This window comes from Mixophyes fleayi, chromosome 2 (assembly GCF_038048845.1).
Source record: "Mixophyes fleayi isolate aMixFle1 chromosome 2, aMixFle1.hap1, whole genome shotgun sequence".
Lineage (NCBI taxonomy): Eukaryota > Metazoa > Chordata > Amphibia > Anura > Limnodynastidae > Mixophyes > Mixophyes fleayi.
The window spans coordinates 88379210-88402420 of NC_134403.1; the positions used below are offsets into that span (position 1 = coordinate 88379210).

General features: G+C 43.6%; 1 protein-coding gene across 11 annotated transcripts in view; it reads right to left on the reverse strand.

Annotated features, from left to right (window-relative positions):
* Positions 1–23211, reverse strand: part of SMARCC2 (SWI/SNF related BAF chromatin remodeling complex subunit C2) — a 50326-nt gene that overhangs the window by 19904 nt on the left and 7211 nt on the right. For 6 of the 11 annotated variants that reach the window (XM_075199582.1, XM_075199580.1, XM_075199585.1 and 3 more), the window contains exons 4-17: positions 22670–22751; positions 22021–22113; positions 11755–11824; positions 6478–6547; positions 5773–5848; positions 5050–5208; positions 3957–4072; positions 3138–3262; positions 3001–3060; positions 2510–2547; positions 1410–1540; positions 1186–1257; positions 352–465; positions 20–173 (exon numbers count right to left, since the gene is read on the reverse strand). In XM_075199582.1, coding sequence (XP_075055683.1) covers positions 20–173; positions 352–465; positions 1186–1257; positions 1410–1540; positions 2510–2547; positions 3001–3060; positions 3138–3262; positions 3957–4072; positions 5050–5208; positions 5773–5848; positions 6478–6547; positions 11755–11824; positions 22021–22113; positions 22670–22751 — 1360 coding nt within the window. The remainder of the gene's footprint in view (positions 1–19; positions 174–351; positions 466–1185; positions 1258–1409; positions 1541–2509; positions 2548–3000; positions 3061–3137; positions 3263–3956; positions 4073–5049; positions 5209–5772; positions 5849–6477; positions 6548–11754; positions 11825–22020; positions 22114–22669; positions 22752–23211) is intronic. The other 5 variants (XM_075199587.1, XM_075199586.1, XM_075199579.1 and 2 more) reach the window with 2 other exon arrangements.

The window sequence follows — 23211 nt, forward strand, 5'->3', positions numbered from 1 at the left end:
GGTTACAAGTAGAGGCTACCTGTGGTGTTTTTGGCTGCAGTGGTACCAATCCTGATGGTGTATCAGCTAAGACATGGAAATGTGAAGTGGGAGGTGGTCCCATTGGTGTAGGGCGACTTTCAGCATCCACCTGATAGTTAATCAGACCCCATTGTTCTAAGAAGGCGTGAACCCTGCAGCAAGCATAAAATAAAACAGCTTGGACAACTATACACTCCTTCTGAAACAGAAAGCACTTAGATACTGCTCTACCAAGAGTAAGTCAATGTTTTTACGCATTATATCAGCAATCGCCCCCTTTCGGTCATTGCCTTTTAGTCCTGTCAGCTGAAGTTCCCCTGTCACTCGCACCTCATGATAGCACAGACATCCCCTGCCAGGTTGCGTCGGCACGCTGTGGAAGTGAGGTATTCCTGAGGGTTGAGTCGGTAGGTGTCAATCATGAAGTTTCTATACGCCAAGTAGCTAAACAAAAGAAAACAGTATTCCCACATTTTATGGCATTTTAAAGATTTCAAATGATATCAATCTGTTACTGGCCAGTCTGCATATTTATATCAGGTATACATGTTCCTGTCCCTAAGGCAATGTAGATAAATGGTGGCTGGTAATAGCAGACCATTTCTGGACCTTGGATGCCAATAACACTGGTTCAGTTTCAGGCACCTACTGTAGTAACAAACAGACTTTAGGGGGCATATTCAATTACAATTCCGGTCCGCAGGATCGCGCCGGAACGGGCCGTGAACTTAATCCACGTTACCGCAATACCGGCAATAACGCGCACTTTCGGCGGACCGGAACCCTTATTGAATATGCCCCTAAGGATTAATGCGGAGGCTACAAATTCTACCTGGCTATAGCTGGGTATTACAGGTTGCCATGGACAAGTTTCCCTCTCAGGCACAATAGAAAAGCTACCCAGGCCAATCTGACATGTTAATTATCCAACATTACCAGGTTTTTAACTTTCAGTGAGAATATCTACTTGGCTAAATAACTTACAATTTTAACTAGAGCTAATTAAGCAATACTGTACTTCTATGAAAAATGCATTTATAAAAAATGTTTGGAAAGTGGTCATAACGTATATGGGATCTAAACAAACAGGAATGCTGTATTAAGTGTTAATTAAAATGGAGCCCCTCCTTAGACTCATACAAAAACTGATTGTGCAACACTTACATCTCTGGCGTTTTTGACTTGTTCTTGCCGTTGAAAAACTCAGGCAGTGCTCGGCGCTCAATGGCATGTACACTGCAACACATAGTACAGGAGGGGGACACGCATGAAATACTGTATTGAAGACAGTGCATTGGACATCTTAAGGAATATTAAGAAAAAAAAAAAAAAGTAAAAAGGATTTGGGGGATTATATGTAAGAAAACTCAAATGGGTTTATGTTGTACCTATTATAGTCAAACCATGCCGCATAACTGGGGATGATAATATGATGTGTTTGTTCAGTTACATTGTCCTCATGAAGGTCAGAGGTCTTCACTTGTTCATTTTTGATCCCTGAAGAGTTCTCATCCTCTTCCTAAGAGGTGGACAAGTAAAGATACTGGCTGTCATATGCTCAGAAATTACCAGAATTGAATATACCTGTATAATATATGTAAAGTATTCTGAATAACAATATCTATTTGCACACTGTAGAGTATGCTGTACTCAGAATGGCTCTTGTCGCTGTATAACTGTCATGTGCGCAAAATGATACCATGTGTATGCTCATCACTGTACAGTGCTATCTCTGTAGAATAGTGGTCACTTACTGAGGGTAAACAGGTGTTCTTTGAGAATGAACACACACAGATACAGCTTATTCATATTGCTCCTTCTTAAGCGCAATGAAGGTGTTTATTCACATACAGATGGAGTCCTATGAGCACAGCATTCAGTTAATCAGGCATAGGTGCAAGTACGCATGGGCACTGTCTGACCCTGGCGCATTTTAGAGTCGCTGTGCGAGTGGAAGAGCAGCTGTTTACACTTACATGAAGTGCAGCCCAATGCACAGTAGAGAGTATGAAAAAAATGTAATTAAAACCAGACAACATGACAAGCCAGATGTTCCTCACATACAGCTGTTCACTCCACACTAACCCGACTTGTTTAATCTCAACAGAACACTATAACAAGCAGTTAGTATAAAAAGTTAGCTTGGTTATTAAGGGTTTGGTAAAAGGGGATAGTCAGTCAAAAATGGAATGTAACACTGATGCAGGACAGGCAAAGGGGCCATAATCATTTCTCACATTGCAGAGAAATGTATTTGCTCAATGTATAAATAGATCTACTTGTATGGAGGCCATGGTAGAATATGCCATTTGTTCTGAATGACATACTGAGAGCCCTCACAGTTTGTTAATAGTCTGCCTCTACTTTTCTTGCTTCATTGCAATGGCAATAACATAACGGATATTAACTAATTCAGCCGAGGTTATTGCAGCTGTACAAACAGTGTGAAAATCAGAAGTCAGTCGCTAAGTAATACACAAACACTCACCTTAGTCACAGCTTCCATGCTCTCATCTTCCTGTTCATCTGTAACACAAGAAGAAAAAAAAAACAGGACATGAAGAAACATTATCAACACCACTCCCAGATTCTGCCAACAATATCTTATAGGTAAGGATATGATTTACATGCACACATATTATGTCCACTTTTAGCACCCGTGAATCAGAGTTCCCAACTGTAACTATAACTGTAACTATATTTTTCTTTTTATCCCAACTATATTTTTATTTTAATAAATGAAGCATCTCTGACATGACTATATTGATACATTTTTCTTTTATTATTTTCTTTTATATTGGAAAATTAACTCTCATTATTCTTATGTTTATTGCTCTTATATAGCAACTTGATATAGGACCCACTCGCATCAAGATTTCTTTACATTAATACTAAGCATATCTATGCTAGGTTGGTCACATGACTATTACTGTGATTCAAAACCAGCTACAACAACAAAACCACACAGGGATGACTCACCCAGGTCAGTGACAGTGCCTCCTTTCACTGGGGCAGATTCACAATCTTTCTTGGTGTTAACTAGGACAGAAAGAATCATCCATGTCACTAATGTGCAATACGAACATAACAATCGTTGGTCTCAAAGACGCAATTACCTGTTTTAGGGAGTGTAACTTCTTCTACATTAGGCACAGGTGATGGCTCATCCATGTCCTTTGTCAGATCCTCTTGTTCTTCCTCACGGTGACCCCTCTTTGATTTGTTATAAGGAGTAGAGGGTCTAATGTAAAACATTTCAGGGATTAAAGGCAATCACTACAGTCAACACATCCCCACAGTAAGCCAAGGCCATGTAATGCTACATCAAGCATAGTAAAGGTCATTGATGGATGATATACATGTAATACAAGCAAAGGGATTTATGCACTGAAAAGGCTAAATCTACAAAGAGTAAAATGCCCAGTTCAAATAAAATTTCATGTCTTGGAAGGATCATGAACATACTAAGCAGAATAATTCAATGACACCAATTACACCACTTAGAGACATCATTTGTGATTTAAGCTGTGTGCACTTAGACTTAAGCGACTCCCAGACGTATATACAGAATACATATCTCAGCTTGTTCAGACTAGGATTTTTTACATGTGCTGTCTATGCACTGCAAAATTAGGGAAAGGTTTCAAATCAACAGCCTGGTGACACAGGATCATTGATCAATATGTCCCAGGACAACATGTGCAAAAATCCAACATTCAGTGTTTGCTACATAGAGATCCAACGTGCATGAAGCTAAGCTGGCGAGTTCTACTTTCAGATACAATCTAATTTAAACAGGGAAGCATGAGGCCTTCAGCATTCAATGATTCCCGAAGCACTGCTCATGTAGTAGACATGCAGTCAGCATTGACCACAGCATTTATAAGATATAACAAGGAAAGGCACTTTAGCAGACAATACATATATAAACCAACCCTTTTTTGACATTCTTCTTCTTTGCCTCTGCACTTGGGGGAGGTGAAGGCGAACGTTTCCTCTTTTTGTAATTAGGCCCCTTCTTATCCCTGCGATCCGAGTCGGGGCTGCTTACCTTTACACAGAAAGCAAGTATAGTTAACAAATGATTTTCCTGCCAACACCTACTCTGCCTACAGAAAAAAATACATTCTCGTATCATTAACTATTACTTGGTACATGTCAAGGGTTCTACTATTATCACGATCAAGTGAACACATGTATAATAAATAAAGTCCATGCAAAACTTTTCTGAAAATACTCCCCTCCGCCAACTTGCAACACTGTCTAGAGGAGAGGTGCATATTTATACTCCAGGCTACGAATCCTGAAGTGGTGCTTGGCCATCGGCCAATCAGAGCTTGGGACCACCCTCCTACAATCGCTAGTGTGATGATAGGGGCTTTATTACAGAAATACAATCTTGCATAAAGATCTTCATTACTTATCATTTTATAACTTTCTAACACATACTAATCTAATGTACAGCAGGACAAGTGTTACAGCAGGAACAATGCAAGATTCAATGGAGCGATTTTAGAAGATATATAAATATTTTATTTTTTTTAAATACCATTATTTATTCATTAAGAGACTCAAACTGTATTAAATATGTACCCAGGAATTTCTACATGTAGTGTGTTTCCAAAATGTTTTGTTGTCTTTTAATTCCTGGCAGGAGCTCATATCTACTCCTTCCATGAGTTCTATTTCATTGAGCTTTAAAAAACACTTTTATTTACACCTTAATTGAACTGTCTAAATTGTTTATTAGACTGTAATATTCTTTACTAAATCTTGTATACAGTCAGGCCTCGCACTCTTCCCACACATATAGAACTTCTTGTCCTTACATGCTTTCTATAGTTTACATTTATGTTTCTGTTGTAGGTTTTAAAAGCTTGTAAGAAATTAGAGATATAACAAATATTTGCTGGTAGATTTGGGTTCATAAGTCTATACCTGAAAATGTTTGTGATGTATTTTTCTTTTCAGAGTTAAATCAGGTTAAACAAAAAAGCAAAAACACAAACATAGTCGAGTGACCTCTACCAGAGCAGTTTGCGGTAATAATCTCACTTCATCAGTCAAGGTTTTGGCAGAGATCTTCTTCCGACGAGCAACAGGACTCCTCTCATCATTCACTTCATAATCTTCTTCATTCATCCACTCGTTAAACAAATCGGTGTCCAGAATCCATTTAGCGTGCACCTACTCATAAAAATTAAAAAGTCTGTGTTAATGAGCATCATGTTTATGGAAAGCCTATAGACAGCTTAAAAACATTTTATTTAGGATGACATTTAGACAGTACACGTATGAGCACAGGATAATTAATCACAATCCGCAATGCCGAAGAAAATCAGTTTTGAAATATCTGCTTACATGGTAATATCTAGGACCTGTACTACATGATGCCAGAGTCAATTATAATACTACACTCGCAACTGAATGTTGTGGTAACAGTGTGTGGGGGAGAGGATCACCGTCTGTCCAATCACAGCTTGTTAGGAACTGAAACAACGCTGTTTGAATCTAAATTGCTCATGGCTCTCAATAACAAGCAGAGTTCAAGTGTTGAAGGGGTGTTATTATGAAGCACACATACCAAAAATACACTATGGATCATAGGGCTGAGGGCGAACAAATCTGTTTAAAGCTGAACTCCCAGTTAGCTGAAAGTGCTTATAGTTATCTGAAAATGGCGCCTGAAGGGGCTGTGGTTGCACCTACCAATAGGAAGCTGTAAATCCCTAATAGATTGGATGGATTTACCTTGCGTGGTTTTTCTGGGGTAGGTGTATCCTCAACTGGAGCTTCTACCTCACTGGCAGGGATCCAGGTGTCATAACTGAGAAGAGAGTAGATGTCAGATGTAACATTGGGTTTCTCTGAAAGTAATTCAACCACTTGTAGTAGATATAGTAAAGATGGTGCATTCAGCCCATTGCTAGATGTCAATATAAAAAAAAAAATATGCTAAAATGACATTGACTAGGATTCAGAATAAAGTAGGGGAAAATGTTTCCGTCTCTGTACATCATAATCTGTATAAACAACAAAAAACAAAACCAAAAACTTATTCTGGCTATTGAGTATGGAGCTCATAAAAGGTTGTGTGATATACCTAATCAAATATCATAAACATTTTATTCATGTGCAAATTCAACACACTCAAATGCATTTACACAAATTACATGACGTCTGACCGTATTATGTCTGAAATTGCCAGCATTTTAATGGTCTTTAACTCCTGAAACCACTTCCTCCTTCACATGTAAATATAATCAAATGTTTCCATGGAGACCAGATATGATGTTGGTAGACGATGGAAGCAAATAAAATCCATACGTTTCCCAGTTTTCTGTCACATTTCTCACTTATAACAAATTCTGAGCATCACTTTTCTTTCACTTTTGAAGATCACAGATCATTGAAGGCTATACTCTGGAATCATTATGAAAGATTATGAGTTCTTACCTATCTGGATAATAACCCCAGTGAAGAAGAACCTGCTTGTCTCTCTTCATTATGGGTCGGACCCATTCTTCTAAACACAGTAAACACCAAAGAAAAAGAAAAAAATAAGGGAGAGGATTTTTGTACATAATATTATACTACTTCCTCCAATACGGCAGGTGGACATAGACCGTGCTTTACCTTTCACCCTTAAGAGGCAGGACACTAGGGGGAAACTTTCTCCTCCTCAAATTGCAAACCCATAACGACAACAAAAAGGAACACAGTAAAAGAGAGATTCCCTTCTCTCGGTGGGATGATCCGTGTACCTCCAAAGTCTCTGAGAAAGATTTAATGGAATGTACAAAAATCTCCTTTTCTCCTTCAGTAGTAGAGAAAACATCAGATGGAAAGGAGAAATGTCTAATAGACAACCATTTGGAGCACCTTCCTTCCTATTAAAGACGTCCTCTCCAAGGTAGCTATGCTCACTTTGGAAAAGGTATGTGGAGAAAACTGGAAACATTTCCACTCAAGAAGGACCAAAAACTCTGGTGAAGTGTACCATAAGTCAGTGGAGGGAACCTGTACACCTTCCATAGAATAGGCCTGCTTGATACTACAGCAATCAACTTAAAAGGAGTCACATCTGTTATCCTAGGAGATAAAAGACAACAGAAGGAAAGCCAAACATGTCCTAATCCTTATAAAACCACTAATATCTCGACGCAATGCCAGCTGGTGTTGAAAACAGTGAGAGAGCAGAATCCTGCACCTTGAGACACATCAGAGGTAGGATTATTTGCAGGGACCTATGTAAGAAAATAAGCTAGCAAGAAATACAACACACATCAATACGAAAACTCTGTTCCTCACGCTAGGACCACATAGGACTTTCAAACCCTAAGATAGACAGAGGAAAAAGGGGACTGCCATGCCGCAATGTGGTCTCAAATTGTTTAGCTTAATAATTATGCTTTCAAGAACCATGGCATTAGAGCAAATCCTGTTACGCCCTTTCAAAAGAAGGGGCCCTGAGACAGAAGGTCTGACCAAAGAGGTAGACACTGAGGCTGACTGATCACAAGATCAGCATACCAGGACCGCCTGGGCAAGGGAGGTGAATAACTCCTGTACCTCTTCTTGTCTGACCTTCTGTAGGTTCAAAAGAATCAGCAAGATGGAGGTAGATGAAGTGGAGAGTCAACAGACCTGCCATTATGTCAATGAAAAATGGCCCTGTACAAGATACTGTAGATATGGTAATTGCAACGCCAACAGATCTGAGAGCCTACGTGTAGAAAACTCAGGACCAGATAAGATGGCTTTGAGTTCCAAAACAGCTCCAGGACAGCAATGTGTAGGATGGACTCCTAAGGAGACCACATACTCTGAATGCTGTGAAATAAGAAACCTATCCCCATTCCCAAGGGACTTGCATCCATATTGGCTACTGGCCAAAACAGAACAGAGGGGGGCCTACCCACTCTTAGATAGGAAAACTCTCCACCAATGATGGGTGCGATAGACCAAAAAAAGTCTATTGGCGATGCCAGAGACCTGTTTAACAAATGCAAAAGTGTATCTTGAATGGAGTACATATGAAATTGCACATATGACACTGCTTCTAGGGTTGAGACTATTGTCTAGATTGTCAGAATTCAGTATTGAATGCATATTCCTTTGACCTGGGGAGAGACGTCAAGTCAAAAGAATACTCTCTGAAGCACTGGACATCAGGATGATATTCAAGTAAAAACTCTGAACTTTCTGATGATTTGGAAAAGAGAAGCCGACTGCAGCCTCAAATAGCCATTGAATGGTCAAATGGAAAGCAGCTCTGTGTTCCGGTCTTGGGGAACCTGAGAGATGAAATAAAGAAATTATGGTGTTGAATACCCAGAGGTGTGAATATCCAAAGGTAGGACTCTAAGTGCATACAGGAACTGACCAAGAGGAGAAAAGCTCCAATCACTTCTAGGCCCCAGGGCCCTAGCTGGTAGTCAGAACTAAATGCTGCCACTAGCTTTAGAGTTCTACAGTTTAAAAGTCCAGAACGGCTTTTTTTTGGCTACACTGTCTCCTCTGATGAAGACTGATGAAATGACTATATGGTGTCCATTGAGCGAAAGGGGCTCTTGCCATCCCTGAAAAAAGCAGGACAGGACCCTTTCGGAAATATTGTAGAGCAAAAAAAAATTTAAGCCAGAGGACTTGCACACCTCCAAAACTGGTCACTATTCTGGAAGAATGAAGTAGCACATCTTTTGTGCAGGATAATGCATCCAATACATTCAAGACAATTTGGGGCACAATCAATTAGGATTCGCAGCCGCACGGGTCCCGATACCTCAACATCGCAGATTTCTGTGCGCACCCATAGGGCTGCTAGGCTAGCTATAATGCAAGAGTAGAAAGACTAAACACTTTCCTGAAAACAGGAAGTTATGGGGGAGCAGGAATCCTTGTCAGCTGGCACCTCCTTTTCCGCTGGAAAGGTTGGCATGATGAGTGGTCGCAGTAAAGACAGACTGAATCAAGTCTGGGAGGCTGAAGGCACTGTGGAGGCAGAAGTAGCAGGCAAAGACTTTTGAAAAACTGAAGACATTTTGACCACACAGGAGTCTGCTGTTATCCCTGGGGGTAATCTCCAGGAATTGCTATTATCCTCTGGAAGAAATTTTGCTCCATTGCTGACTTCCTGCATTTCAAATTTATTCTCCTCCTACTGCTCTGCCCTCTCCCTTGCTAAACAATCCTTTTTTAAGTCCCACATTTCATCCCATTTCTCCAATCCCCGTCGCCTCTTTGCCACATTCAACTCTCTCCGCACCCCCCCCCCATCCCACTTTCCCTCTCTGCTACTGACTTTTCCTCCTCAAAATTGAGGCCATCAGACTTGACATCTACTCCTCCCTCCCCACTCTTCGCTCCACCTTTCTCTTATAACCAACTCTGGTGCTCCTACCAACCTACCTCTGGTGAAGAAATCCACTCCCTTATTTTCTCCTCTCCCCTGTCCACCTGCCTCCTGGATCCTGTCACTTCTCACCTCCTTCGCCTTCTCTGCCCCACTGCCTGTACTCACCTTGCACACCTCTTCAACCTATCACTCTCCACTTCATCATCCCCGCCTCCTTAAAACATGCTCTTCTCTCTCCTATCCTCAAAAAACCCAATCTTGATCCCACATCACTTGCTAAATACCGCCACATTTCACATTCCCCTATGCCTCTAAACTACTCGAGTGGGTTGTCTGCGACTGTCTCACCAGGCACCTCTCGGACAATTCCCTTCTCGACCCTGTCTAATCCAGTTTCAGCCCCCTCTACTTCACTGAAACCGCCCTGGACAAAATTAATGATCTCCTCTCGGCTAAATCCAGGGTCACTTCTCCCTGCTCATCCTCCTTGACCCCTCGGTGGCCTTTGACACCGTGGACCACCCCCCTCCTGCTGCAGTCCCTTCTCTCTCTCTGCCATTCAGGCTCTGTCCTAGCTTGGTTCACCTCTTACCTTGAAGACCGCTCCTTCTCTGTTTCCAAGGCTGGCTCATCCTATCCACCCCTCTACCCCCCCTGTTGGAAGTCCCTCAGGGCTCTGTTCTCAGCCTTCTACTCTCTCCGCTTTATACTACCTCCCCGGGTGCTCTAATCTCTACCTTTGTTCTCCAGTATCACCTTTACACCGATGACATTCAACTCTACATCTCTTCTCCCGATCTCTCCCCCCCCTCTCTCGTGTATCCGACTGCCTCTCCACCATCTCCTCCTGGATGCCCTCACGTTTTCTCAAAATCAACACTGCTAAAACAGAACTCATGGTCTTCCCTCCTTCTAGACTCTCATCCCCCCCCTTGATCTCTCCATCACTGTTAACACCACCACCACCGTCTCTTCTGTCCCCCAACTCCACTGCCTGGGCGTCACCCTCAACTCCTCTGGCACTTACAACTCACCTCTACCTTAAAGCCTACCAGTCATCCACCTAACCCTCTCTCCATTCTTATTCTCATCACCTCTGTCTTCCCTACCCCTTCTCGCTCCTCCTGCACTTTGTGCCTGCTGTTTGTTTGTCCTCTCCTTAGGAAGTAAGCTCTTACGAGCAGACCCCTATTCCCTCATGTGTCTACCATTTCTACTGCTCCAGCCTCACTATAATTGCTATGCCTGGTGCTCCGGAAGTCTTGGTAATACTCGTTAATTGTTCTGTAGTGTTTTCCCCGTATGGTCTACTGGTTTGTATTGTGTACGGCGATGCGGATATCTTGTTGCGCCATATAAATTATAATAATCCCAGCACTCCAGATCTTTGCCGATTCGTGTCACTTGTACAGGATTTAGTTAGGGATAACCCCTGGAAACTTGTGCTTTCATCTGCCCCTCAAATTAGAATGCACTTATGTACAATATACTGTAAACCCCCCTTCAGTGGGCTGTCATGGACAGCCATTCAGTCTTGACTCTATAGTGGCCATGACAGATGGGCCACCAATGCTGCAGGTTCTGCAGATGTGTCTAACCCTTTCACAACCTAGGTTGTCCAATGTCCATTTGATCGGTGGTAGAAGCTGGGACAGAGGTGAGGGGTAAAGAACGCCTAGTAATAGAAGGGGGCTGGAGGAGTAGTGAAAAAAAAAATGATGCCCTCAAGTGATGTAAAATAAAATAATAAAAAAAACACAATTTATGTGTGACCACGTGACCATCTCCTATGCAGGGCACTGGAAAAAGAAGCAGGCTAATTGTAAAATGAGGAGGAGCAAGGGATCAGGGAGGTTGTTCCCAAGTGCCCCCTGAAACATAACCCACCATCTGTGTCCACCTTCTGCAGAAGAAATCTGTTACCATCTGTTACCTATTTAAAATCACCAACAAGATTTGCTTTGTAGCACTTCGATTAAATCAATGCAAAATGTCTTCCTGAATTTGCTGAGGAGGAGGAGAACATACTAAGGTAACCAATACTAAAGTGTCATGAGTGGGTGCCCTTTACCATCTTGTCTTGGTTTGTATCATTATGCATGTCTGTGTAAATCTACAAAAAATGTACAGTGCAACGTAAAATATTCTGCATTGTAATAAATAGTGAATACTACTTGAGAACGGGCAGCAAACAATTATATAAATATGTATCCTCCTAGTTGCCAGCAGTCATCTAAACTTCATCTATTGCTACCAGCTACTTAAAAAATGAGTAGCAACATCCTTTTAAAACCTGTATAGATTATGTGGAACAATGCATTCATTCCCTTATCAGATTACTCTGACACTGAAAGAGACAAAGGAAATTTTCTGACCTTCCTCCAAAGTGCTGGGAACTGGAACGACAACATGGGAAGAGTGACTTTTGTCCTCTGTTACTGTACCCTATAGAAACAAGTGGGTAATCCAGATTGACACGTGAATGAATTCACAAAGGATAAAGTTATTTTCAGACAATATGTTTCAGCCAAACAGATGATAAACTGTACATGTCTGTAACCAAACACCTCCTAGTGTGAAATAAGCAGGAATATAATTGCCATTATAAATTAGTAATTGAAAATCCTCCAAAAAATGAATAAGCAAAATCTTTAAGAGGCATAAGATAATGAAGGAAGGGGATGTTCTGAGTGTAGGTAAGATCCTCATACACAAAGATATACAAACCTCAGCTTCCCTAATGTATCCTGCCACCACTCCCCACACATTACAAGCAGCCCTTCATCAGATACAATAGACGTCTAACACCGTACAGACACAAACTAAACAATACCATACACAAAATTCTGCACTGATAATAAATTGGTAGTACTGTACAAACAATTGGGGTACATCTTACAACTGCTCTATCGTCCTTGCAATTTACAATATGCATTTGTTATAACAATATTAAAAAAATGAAATTAAAAAAAAGTTTTCATACTTCTGATAAATCCATTTCTCTGGCTCCATTTGGGGGATACTGGTACCTGGGGGTTTTGAGGGCTTTTGCTGAAGTAGGCAAGGATTAGTTTTAATCCTTGAAGAAAGTTTGAAACCAAAGCCCCTCCCCTTTCTATAGCCATCTAACAACGGCTACTCAGATGATTTTTTTGGAGATTTTTTTTTTTTACAAACAAATATAGAATAGAAACAAACAAGAATAACCATTGTGTAATGGAAACCACACACAACCTTAAAACAGAGAGTAATGGGGTTGGTTAGTGCCCCCCAAATGGATTTAGAAGAACGGATTTTAATGCCAGTATAAAAAACATCTTTTACCACTGTGGGGGACACTGCTCCCTAGGGTCAACATTCCAAAGCTGCCCCTATGGGACACCGCACAGCTTGTGTCCAAAATTAGCTCTTACTATTACAAAATTCTACTAGAATTTGTATGCTGACAGATGACCAGGTTGATGCCAAACACATCTGCTCAGCTAAGGTCCTGTTAACCTGCAACCTGTGAAGAACTTTAAACCAGGCTTCTCTCAAAGGCTCAAATAATTGGGGAGAGAATCATCATCATCATTTATTTATATAGCGCCACTGATTCCGCAGCACTGTACAGAGAACTCATTCACATCAGTCCCTGCTTGCCCCATTACAGTCTAAATTCCCTAACATATACACAGAGAGAGAGAGAGACAGAGAGAGAGACTAGGGTCAATTTGATAGCAGCCAATTAACCTACTAGTATATTTTTGGAGTATGGGAGGAAACCGGAGCACCGGGAGGAAACCCACGCAAACACGGGGAGAACGTACAAACTCCACACAGATAAGGCCATGGTTGGGAATTGAACTCATGACCCCAGCACTGTGAGGCAGAAGTGCTAACCACTTAGCCACCGTGCTGCCCAATGAAATGAAATAGTGTGCTTCAAAGAAAAAATATCCAGACCTCTGGTTCCTCAGGCCCCTGAATAATAAAGGGCTTGTTGGACAGCCAAAGCTAACTCATCAACGCCCTGTTAGTGGAGTTATCCCCCCAACCTGTTTGGTCCTCAAAGCCTCCTTTAAGGACCAAACAGATTGGGGGGATGGACTGAGTTAGCTGCTTCGCCTAGGCCACTCCCACCAGTTCAGCGGCATCCCAATAAGATGTGCATGCATTGTGGTCCTCAGCCTTGCAAGATGCACATCGGGCATCTGGTTCCAAACTTCTATTTGGTAATTTAGCCAAGCATTTAGAACAGGTAAAGTAGAAAACAGATTTCCCCCCAGCAAACTTAGATCTGCTACTGTTCTCCTTATCTAACATGATGTCAGGTGGACAACAGGGAGAATTGTTATGATTAACTGGTTGTTTGAAATTATTGCAGTAGTCCAGAATAGGTGAAGGATATAACGGTTTATTGAAGCACAAACATACCGTTGAAGATCATGACTGAGCAATGCAATAAACAAACACAACAGGGGAAAAGCAGTTAAAAAATTCCAGGTTTAACAGAATCTTGGTGTGGTTTGGATAGAAATAAACAGTATGTGAAGATAAACAGGATAACAGGCAATTCGCAGTAACAAGGAAGGAAGGAAAGCTACAACGAAATACATTACACGGCATAGGCAAATGTTGTGAAGCAGATGCTGAAGGAATCCAGGGAAACTGAGTATGGAATGATGGTAGAAGGTAGAGCCAAAGTTACACAGGAACAAACATTGAATGTCCAGGGCACAGGAAAAGGCAAACAACAAAATTTTGACTCTTACGTCATATCTCTCTCTCTCTAAATGCATCTGGGGACACTGCTACCATGGGGTTGTATGAGGGGCACTTAAATAGTTAACTAACTGCTGCTGACTCCTCCCCTCTGCAACCCCTGCTAGCTTCAGTATGATACAAAAGCCCCAAGAAAGGAACCAAACAAACAACATCCAGCAGAAGAGCAAAAGGGAGGGAACGCAGCGTCCCCCAGATGGGGGAAAGATTTGACAAAAGTACCAAAATCTTCTTTTCTAAGTCATCCAATCTGGGGGACACTGCTACCATGGAGACCTTCTAAAGTAGCCCCTAAGGGAGGGTTTGCTCAGGAACCCCTGCGGCCAAGGGTAGTATTCGAAACAGCAAAAACATTAAACTGGTAACATTTGGTAAAGGTGTGAACAGACAATCAGGTAGCAGCCCTGCACAGCTGGTCCACCGAGGCACTGTGACAAGCAGCCCAGGACACCCCACCGAACACGTGGAGTGAGCTGTGAGCCTCTCTGGCACCGGCCTGCTAGAACTCACATTAGCCTGCCGAATCGTAGATGCATTCCAACGGGCAATGGATTGCTTAGATGCCGGCTAACCCCCCTCTTATGGGAGTCATACAAAACAAAGAGAGTCCGTCTTACGATAAGTAGAGGACCTATCCACATAAGTGCGTAAAGCCCGCACCACATCTAATGATGAATCCTCGCGGAAAGCAGGAACCACAATATCCTGGTTGACGTGAAAACCAGACAGAACCTTAGGAAGAAAAGGCAGTACACTCTTTAAGACCGCCCGGTCACAAAAGATGAGGAAGGGAGCCCTGCACGATAAGGCCCCAAGTTCTGACACCCAGCGTGCCGAAATGATAGCTAACAAGAAAACTACCTTCCACGCAAGGGTTCGAAAGGAGGCTACTGGATAATACCCAGGACCAAACTGAAATCCCAGGGCGCTATCGGTGGAACGTAAAGAGGCTGAATGCGCAATACTTCATGGAAGAAAGTTTGAACTTCAGAAAGAATAGAGACTTGAACCCTAAAGGAACAAAGACGAAGCCCAATATTCAAACCATCATGGAGAAACTCCAATAAACGAGACAAACGGAAAAAAAGTCGACTGACAAGAATGAGCCTTACACCATTTAACATAAACCAGCCACATCCTATGGCAAATACGTGCCGAGGACGGCTTCCTGGCCATCATCAAGGTCTGCACGACACCGGAAGAGAACCCCTTGCCCTGCCAAATGTCGGCCTCAACAGCCATGCCATTAAAGCCAACTGAACAAAGTAAGGATGATGAAAGGCTCCCTGCTCCAGTAAATCAGGCCTGAGAGGAAGAGGCCAACCCAGGCCATCTGCGAAGAGAAGAATGTGGGCTTACCAAACCCTCCTGGGCCAGTTTGGCACAACAAGAATAACCAGAAGGCCCCGTCAGAGCCACCCGACGAAGTACTCGCTGAATCTTGGGAATGGGAGGAAACAAGCACCCCAGTTTGAAGCCCCGATGCATGGTCAGTACATCCACTGCCGCTGCCAAAGGGACCCCCTGGACCTTGCGCAAAACCTTGTTACACGGAAATTGTGACGAGAGGCCATCAATTCTATGTCGGGGAGGTCCCATCTGTCGACTAGATCCTGAAAAACCTGAGGATACAAGAACTATTCCCCTGGCAGGATCACTGTTCAAGTAATCGGCATCCCAGTTGAACACCCCGGAATGAACACCGCGGATATGGCTGGAACAAACCTTTCCGCACAAGATCTTGTTCGCCACTACCATGGCGCTTGCACTTCTTGTCTCGCCTTGGCCGTTTACGTAGGCCACTGCCATGGCGTTGTCCGATTGAATTCAGGTCGGCATTCCTCTGAGAAAAGACTACGCCCCCTGAAGAACCAGGAGATCGCCTTTGAGGACATTTATCGACAGGGCGGTCTCCCTGCTTGACCACAGACCCTGTAGGCGAAGATGGAGGTCCACTGCCCCCCACCCCCTCAAACTGGCATCCGTGGTAACCAAGATCCATGACCATGGAACAAACGACCGACCCATCACTAAGTTCTCCGAGTTTGCCCACCACCGAAGGGAGAGACAGGCTATTCTGGACAACTGGAAATACTGAGACTCGAGATGGAAGGGAGATCCCGACCATTGGCATAAGATGTTCCACTGAAAGACCCGTGAACGAAACTGGCCGTAATGAAGGGTCTCGAAAAAGGCAACCATCTGACCCAAGAGCTTCATGCCCATCAACATGGAGGGTCGAGGAGAAAAACCTTTCTGTAGACTGGTGTCCATGAGAAGACCCAAGAACACTATCCTCTGGGACAGAACCAACTGGGACTTCCGAGTAATTTATCACCCACTCGTGTTATTCCAGAATCTGAAGGGTCAGCAAAAGATGCTGATCCAGGACGCTCTCCATAGGAACTTTGTTAAGGAGATCGTCCAAATAAGGAATTAATGTTCACACTCATGGCCCGCAGGCAGGCAGCCATGACAGTCATGATCTTTGTGAACACACGGGGCGCTGTTCACAAACCAAAAGAAAGCTCCCTGAACTGAAAATGGTCCCTCCCCATCATGAACCGAAGGAGAGAGACTGATGTCCCTCCCAGATGGGAACATGGAGATAGGCATCTTTGATGTCTATCTACGCTAAAAACTCCCGGGGTTCTAGTCCATTGATGATGGAGCGGACCGGTTCCATCCGGAACTTATCCACTCGCAAATGCTGATTGAGTCCCTTGAGGTTTAGGATTGACCGAAATAACCCATCCTGCTTTGGGACCAGGAATAGATTCGAAAAAAACTCTGACCCTTCTGGGAATCCGGCAATCGGCAAACGACTCCTGCTGAAAGAAGAGAATTGACGGCCTGAGTCAAGGCATTTCGCTTCAGAGGGTCACGAAGAGGAGGAGTTGAGAAAAAACGTTTGGGAGACGGGCCCAAAAGATCTATCACGTATCCTCTGGATATGATCCCCATAATCCATCTCTCTCGTGAAGACACTGCCCACTGGTCTCTGAAGTTGCAGACGGCCCCCCACCATCATCATCATCATCATTTATTTATATAGTGGCATCATATTCCGTAGCGCGAGGAGAGGGATGTTCCCGTCATGCTGGGCCTTGTCCGGGGCCTTGACGAGGAGCGCCTCCTGGGAAAGGAGACCTTTCCCCTGTGAGACTGTCCTCGGGACGAAAAAGGTCTACCTCTCGCTGACGCCTGACCCCTGCCAGAGGTGTAGCCCCGAAAGGACTGCCGAAAGGAACTGAACCTAGGTGGTCTGGCCCTAGGAGCATTCACCGGCAAAAAATTACTCTTTCCACCAGTGGACTGGGAAATCATAGTGTCGAGTTCTGGAGTAAATAAGACCGACCCAGAGTAAGGCAAGGCCTCCAGCAACTTCTTTGATTCTGCGTCCGCATCCCAAGAGCGCAGCCAAAGGGCCCTTCTAGCCGCCACAGCCATGGCCTAAAAAGAAGCCGCCGAAGCCGCATTCTGAGCCACTTCATAAAGATAGACCGAGGCTTACTTCAAATGGAGATCTAACGGAAGGAGATCAGAATCCTGTGAAACTGCTGCCAATTGGTCAGCCCAGGTTTCCATGTTCGGAACAAAGCGCCCGCTGCAGAAAGCATGTTCTTAAGGAAACTCTCAGTCTTCCTATCTGTGGGGTCCTGTAAGATCGCCGAGCTATGCATCTGCAAGGTGGTATGACAGGGTAACCTAGCTACCGGCGTATCCACCTTGGGAATCTGCTCCCAGCGCGAATCATCCTGATCCTGCAGTGGATAGAGGTGAAAAAACTTGTGAGGGAAGGAAAATCTCCGGTCCGGAGCTTTCCATGCAGGTTCTGTAATCTCAGACAGTTCTCAAGAGGAAGGAAAACACACAGTTTTTCGTTTTTTTGGTTTAAAAAGACTCTGAACTGAACTGCTCCTCTGATGCCACCAAGTCCAAAGCCCGGCGTACCGCTAAATCAAGGTCCTGCACCCCTTGGTTTCTGGCATTGTCCTCCCAGTCACCCCACTGGGTGGAGTCAGAATCCTAAACTAGCTCCCCTTCTTCCTCGAAGTACCCCTCTGAGCCAGAAGCGGAAAACAGAGCATGGTATAACCTAGCCCGCTTGGCCCTAGGGGGAAGCAGCCCAGGGGAATCCAGAAAGCTTTTTAAACGGTCTAAACTTCTCCCCAAGCAAGAAGCCCAAGCCGGCTCTCCCTGGGATGTCTGAGGGGACGGGGAAAACCCCTGACAAAACGCCCCCATGTTAACCGCCGTAGCTGGGTTAGTAACCCCTTCTGCTGAATTAAACGGAACTCGCGGCGGAGAGTACAGGGGCTGCCTGTGCCTCTGTCTGTTGGGCAAAGAGCTGTGCGAGAAAAAAGTCCAATTGGGCCAGTGAAGACTCCCAAGCCGGCTACCCTGCAGACAGCGAGGACGCCCCCTGCGCCTGCTCATCCCGGGCCCCCGGTTACACACTGCACACAGAGCACATCCCGTTCCGTCTGTGCCACCGTAAGTTTAGCAGAACACTTTGAACAGACATAAATTTTGACACTGGCAGATTTACCCTTATCTGACATGATAATAATCAGAAAAAGGAATACACCAAAAACTAGCAGCAAGCACACCAAACACACACAGGGTGAGCAGAAACAGGAACGGGGTTTTGCTAGGATCTCAACCTCAAAAACCCACGTCCAGCAATAATTATCACTATGTATTAGCTTTATTCTCTCCTTTAAAACATATATGTATTTTTTTTTTTTTTAATAGAGTAAACTTAAAAAGACTACCAGGACAGACTAGCCCTCTAAAGATATGTAGCCTTAAATTTAACTCCGCTGATGGGGAAAATACACTAAACAAGTAAATTGCGTGTGTTGCACAGATAACCAACTAAGAAATAGACACTTAGCTGGGTTCCAGGGTAAAGAAGGAAGGAGTCAGTGACAGCACACTTCTTTCTCCTCACAAAGCCACTTGAGGAACATCCGACCTCCTCTGCAATCGCAGGAAACTTTCGCGTTCTTGGGATATACCAACAGGCAGGGGGTAGGTCTCCACTGCCCCCTCCTCCCAGATTCTCACTGACAGCCGACCGCAGCGTGGTACACAACTTCCGTGTCCTCCGCTAGGAGTCTAGCAACAAATAGAAACGTGCCCAGTGTTTCTGCAATCTTACCTAGTTAGGCACTGCCGTGGACTGGCCCCATGACCGGAGATCCAGGTACCCCCTCCGCCTTAGCGGGGAACATAATATCTCCCAACATGTCCAGCTTCCTCCTGATCGTGCGCTCTCTGCCTGTCAGCAGTGCCAGTACGAGTAGCGCCAGTGACAGCGCCGCAGCAAGCGGCTGCTGTCACCCAAATAAGCCCCAAGCTTGTCTGTATGGACAGTTCAGGACAAAAGGTTTTTTCATCCATCTGTCCGGACTGCTGACCTAACAGATAACAGGTAGCCCACACCACCTGTATCAGTCTACACTCACCATATAAACTAACAACAAAAGAAAAAAACTAAATTATCTAACAGCACAAAAACAACAGCCCAACTCCTTGGGCACTTGAATTAAACTGAGGCTAGCTGGGGTTGCAGAGGGGAGGAGTCAGTAGTAGTTAAACAGAGATGCCATGCCGACAGCTGATTGACCCCTCTTGTCTTTCACCAGCTGTTGAAAGGACCATTCACCGAAATGAAGGCCCTTCCAGCTAAGGAAGTCGCTTCCCAGGTCTCTACCCCTGGGATGAACACCACCGCTGTAGCAAAAAGCAAGAACCCATCTGTCTCTCATGTCTAGGGCACTCTTGGTGCCTACCTGATGATTAAGGTATACCACCATTATCTGCCTGGAGCTTTATGGCCTTTCCTCACGGGAATTGCTGAGATTTGACCAGGACCCTGATCTCCAACACATATATTGGTAGCTCTGACTCAAAGGAGTCCAAAGACTCTAAGGAGTGAAAGATGACTGCCTTCCCCAGCCTCAAAGGCTGGCAATCCATGGTTACCAGTGTCCAGTCCAAAAATGCTAAATGGGCAGCCCCTGTTGAGGTTGTCATCCCACAGCCACCAAAAGAGAGACTGTGCAGTCAGTGTTTCAGGCTGGAGACAGTCTGAAGCACTGAATGGACAGCTGAACTCCAGACTTGTTCCATTTTAAAATTAGTTTGATCTGGAACATCCTAATTGAATAGTGCAAACTGAACTGCTTCTAAGGTGGAAACCACCTTCTCAACCACCTTCAAGAGGTGGTTCACCAGTCTGAGGCCTCTCAAATATGCTCCAAATAAGGGAGCTTAATTTTTTTGGGCCCCATGGTGGTTGAGGGGCCAATCCAGTCGGAACCAAACAAAACAGAAACAGCAGGGCTGTGGACAGCCAGGTCAGTACAGGGAGGCAAGGTGCTGGCTGCAGGACAAAGGGAGTCTAGGGCAGAATCATGGGTGAGAGTCTCCCGCATACATTAGCAGCAGTACATCGTGGCAGGGGTGTTGCACAGCTCAAGTGGGGACCAGAGTAGTCTGTAGCCAGGGAGAAACCCAAAGAGCTGCCCTGTGCCAGTATCAGTAGCCCAGTCTTGACCGGGGTCAGACCCCATGGGTGTCTACGTGGTGGAAAGACTACGGTGTGGGCAAATGGCTGGATACAGGTGGCTCCCTTACCATGCGCAGACAAGACAGCATTAGAGTGGCAGCTGCACGGCTCAAATTGCAGACAGGGCGCCAAACAGTTTTTAAGGATTCAATCTAAGTGCCTACTCCAGTACAAACCCTTTATACCTCCCAAGGGAGCAGTGTCCTCCAAAGTGAAAAAGATAAATTAGCTTAAATGTAACTAGGTTTGCTGGGATTGGAATGTAGATGTATTATGGTTAGCAAAACATTATTGTCAGATGCATGTCCCATGCCTAAAGCTTCCATTATGAAGCATCCATTTTAGTAGTGGCCACAGAGTCCGACCGGGAGTCGAGCAAACCAAACATCCCTTCATTTGGCCACACACCTTGCACCGAAATCGTACTAACTGATAAATGACCAGATAATATGCTCTACCAGACCCAAGTGAAGCTGAAGTCAGAAGATGAGGGCACACACACAGGCAGATAGCGCCCACGTTCTCACCACATATTCTGCCACACCTGTTAATGAATCTACTATCTTTCAATAGGATTATTATAAAGCATTGAGGACTATTTGGAGTCACCCAACACTATAATATTGGGCCAATTACAATGAACTGCTTATCAGACTGGAATACAACCATGCAGAATGCGTATTACATAAGATTGATATTAATTGGCCTTTCTGGTAACCCCATAAACACGTTTGCATACACCTTCATATAGTAACAAGGCATTTTTCCTACCATGCAAGAAGACTAAAACTGCACCCTGATTATTATCTCAATTACAATGCAAGTATATCCTTTATGTATATGCAGGCCTGCTTACCAAACATCTTCACTAAAACTTGTTACATTAAGCAAAATTTTACCAGTATACATCTGTGTTGGTTAATATTCCCAAATTATTGCAAAATGGGCATTACAAGGACAACAGGAAACTTAAGCAGTGTTAATAAAAGAGCATATACAGCTGTCATGGAGTCAGGTCAATGCTAGAATCAATAATACTGATAGGAATTGCAAACTTTAATTCCTGATTAGACAGGTTAGATGGCTGATTAGAGCCCTTGTGTATCTTACCTGGTTTTAATAAGCCCCACAACCTGTACAAGGTAGAGGTGTCAACAATTAAAGGGGTGAGTTGGCAACCGCAAACTTCTGCTTCGTTTAGATTTTAACTATTAATACTTAGTAAAGCTATTCTAAGCAAACATTGGATAGAAAATCATATTTACAGACAAAAGGTGAAGAAACAAGCTTTTATTACCTGATGTCTTTTCACAATGTCTTTAAGCTTGCTCTGTAGCTTCGAATCTATGTCTGCATGAAGGAATATATTTGGTCGGGATAAACAGTTATTCTGTGGAGTTAATAAGAAGAGCATACATTAAGTGATATCAATATAAAAATTAAAGGGGAAAATCACATTGATCATCTCTTTTCTCTCCTTTGCACAAATCATCATTGACATTAGGAAGAGGAGGCCAGTAAAGGAGGGAAGACGACAAGTAAAAAGATCAATTCAAAAACATGTTTGGAACAAATGGCTAAAAGGCTTATTGAGTTTTTCTGTATTATACAGTACCCTCTTTAACCTTATTCTTAAAATAGTATCGGGGGGAATTCAATTGACAGAGTTAGTCGTGGGAATAACGCGACACGCGCTATTACTGTTACTACGGCAATAGTGTGCATTATTACTGTTACTACGGTAATTTCAATGCGGATTATTGCCCGCAGCTCTCCGCGTTAAAATTACCGTACTAACAGCAAAAGTGTGCAGGCCGCGTTATTCTCACGAGTAACACTGTCAATTGAATTCTCAGCTATGAATAGCAAATGCTGACTGCTATCTTTTTTTCCTGGGAGTTGGTATTTTATCTGGTGTAATAGAGGAAAAAGAAAGAAGAGGCTACCTGCACAAGGGACTTTTCAATGTTCATGAACATTTCCACATTACGATCCATACGCGATGGGTTCTGGAAATCAAACCTACGCCTACGGGCAATATAAAGATGAAATTAGAGAGATAACCGAATTGCGCTTATGACACATTACACAACTCTGTGAAATTCTGTAAACACAGACAGCAGCATTTTACAACAATAAAGCATGGAATTAAAAATAACCTATAAAACAGCTATTTGCAAGACGCTTCATAAATTTGCTTTTCTGTTCCATCATAATTTCAGTACTTCTCTCATCCTCACAGTACCATGGCGACTGAATGCAGCTACACTGAACGCAGAGGTCATACCAACGCATTTAAAACTGTATATTTTTTATAAGTCAAGTTACACTGAATCACAGAGTGCCAGGTATATTTACAAAGGAATATACAGGATGGTAAGTATCTAACACACATTACATATGTAACGTGCTAGCGGGAAAGACCCTAAGGACTGTGTGTTTAATATGCATATTGAAAGCTTTAACATTGCTGAAAAGTCTGTGTGAC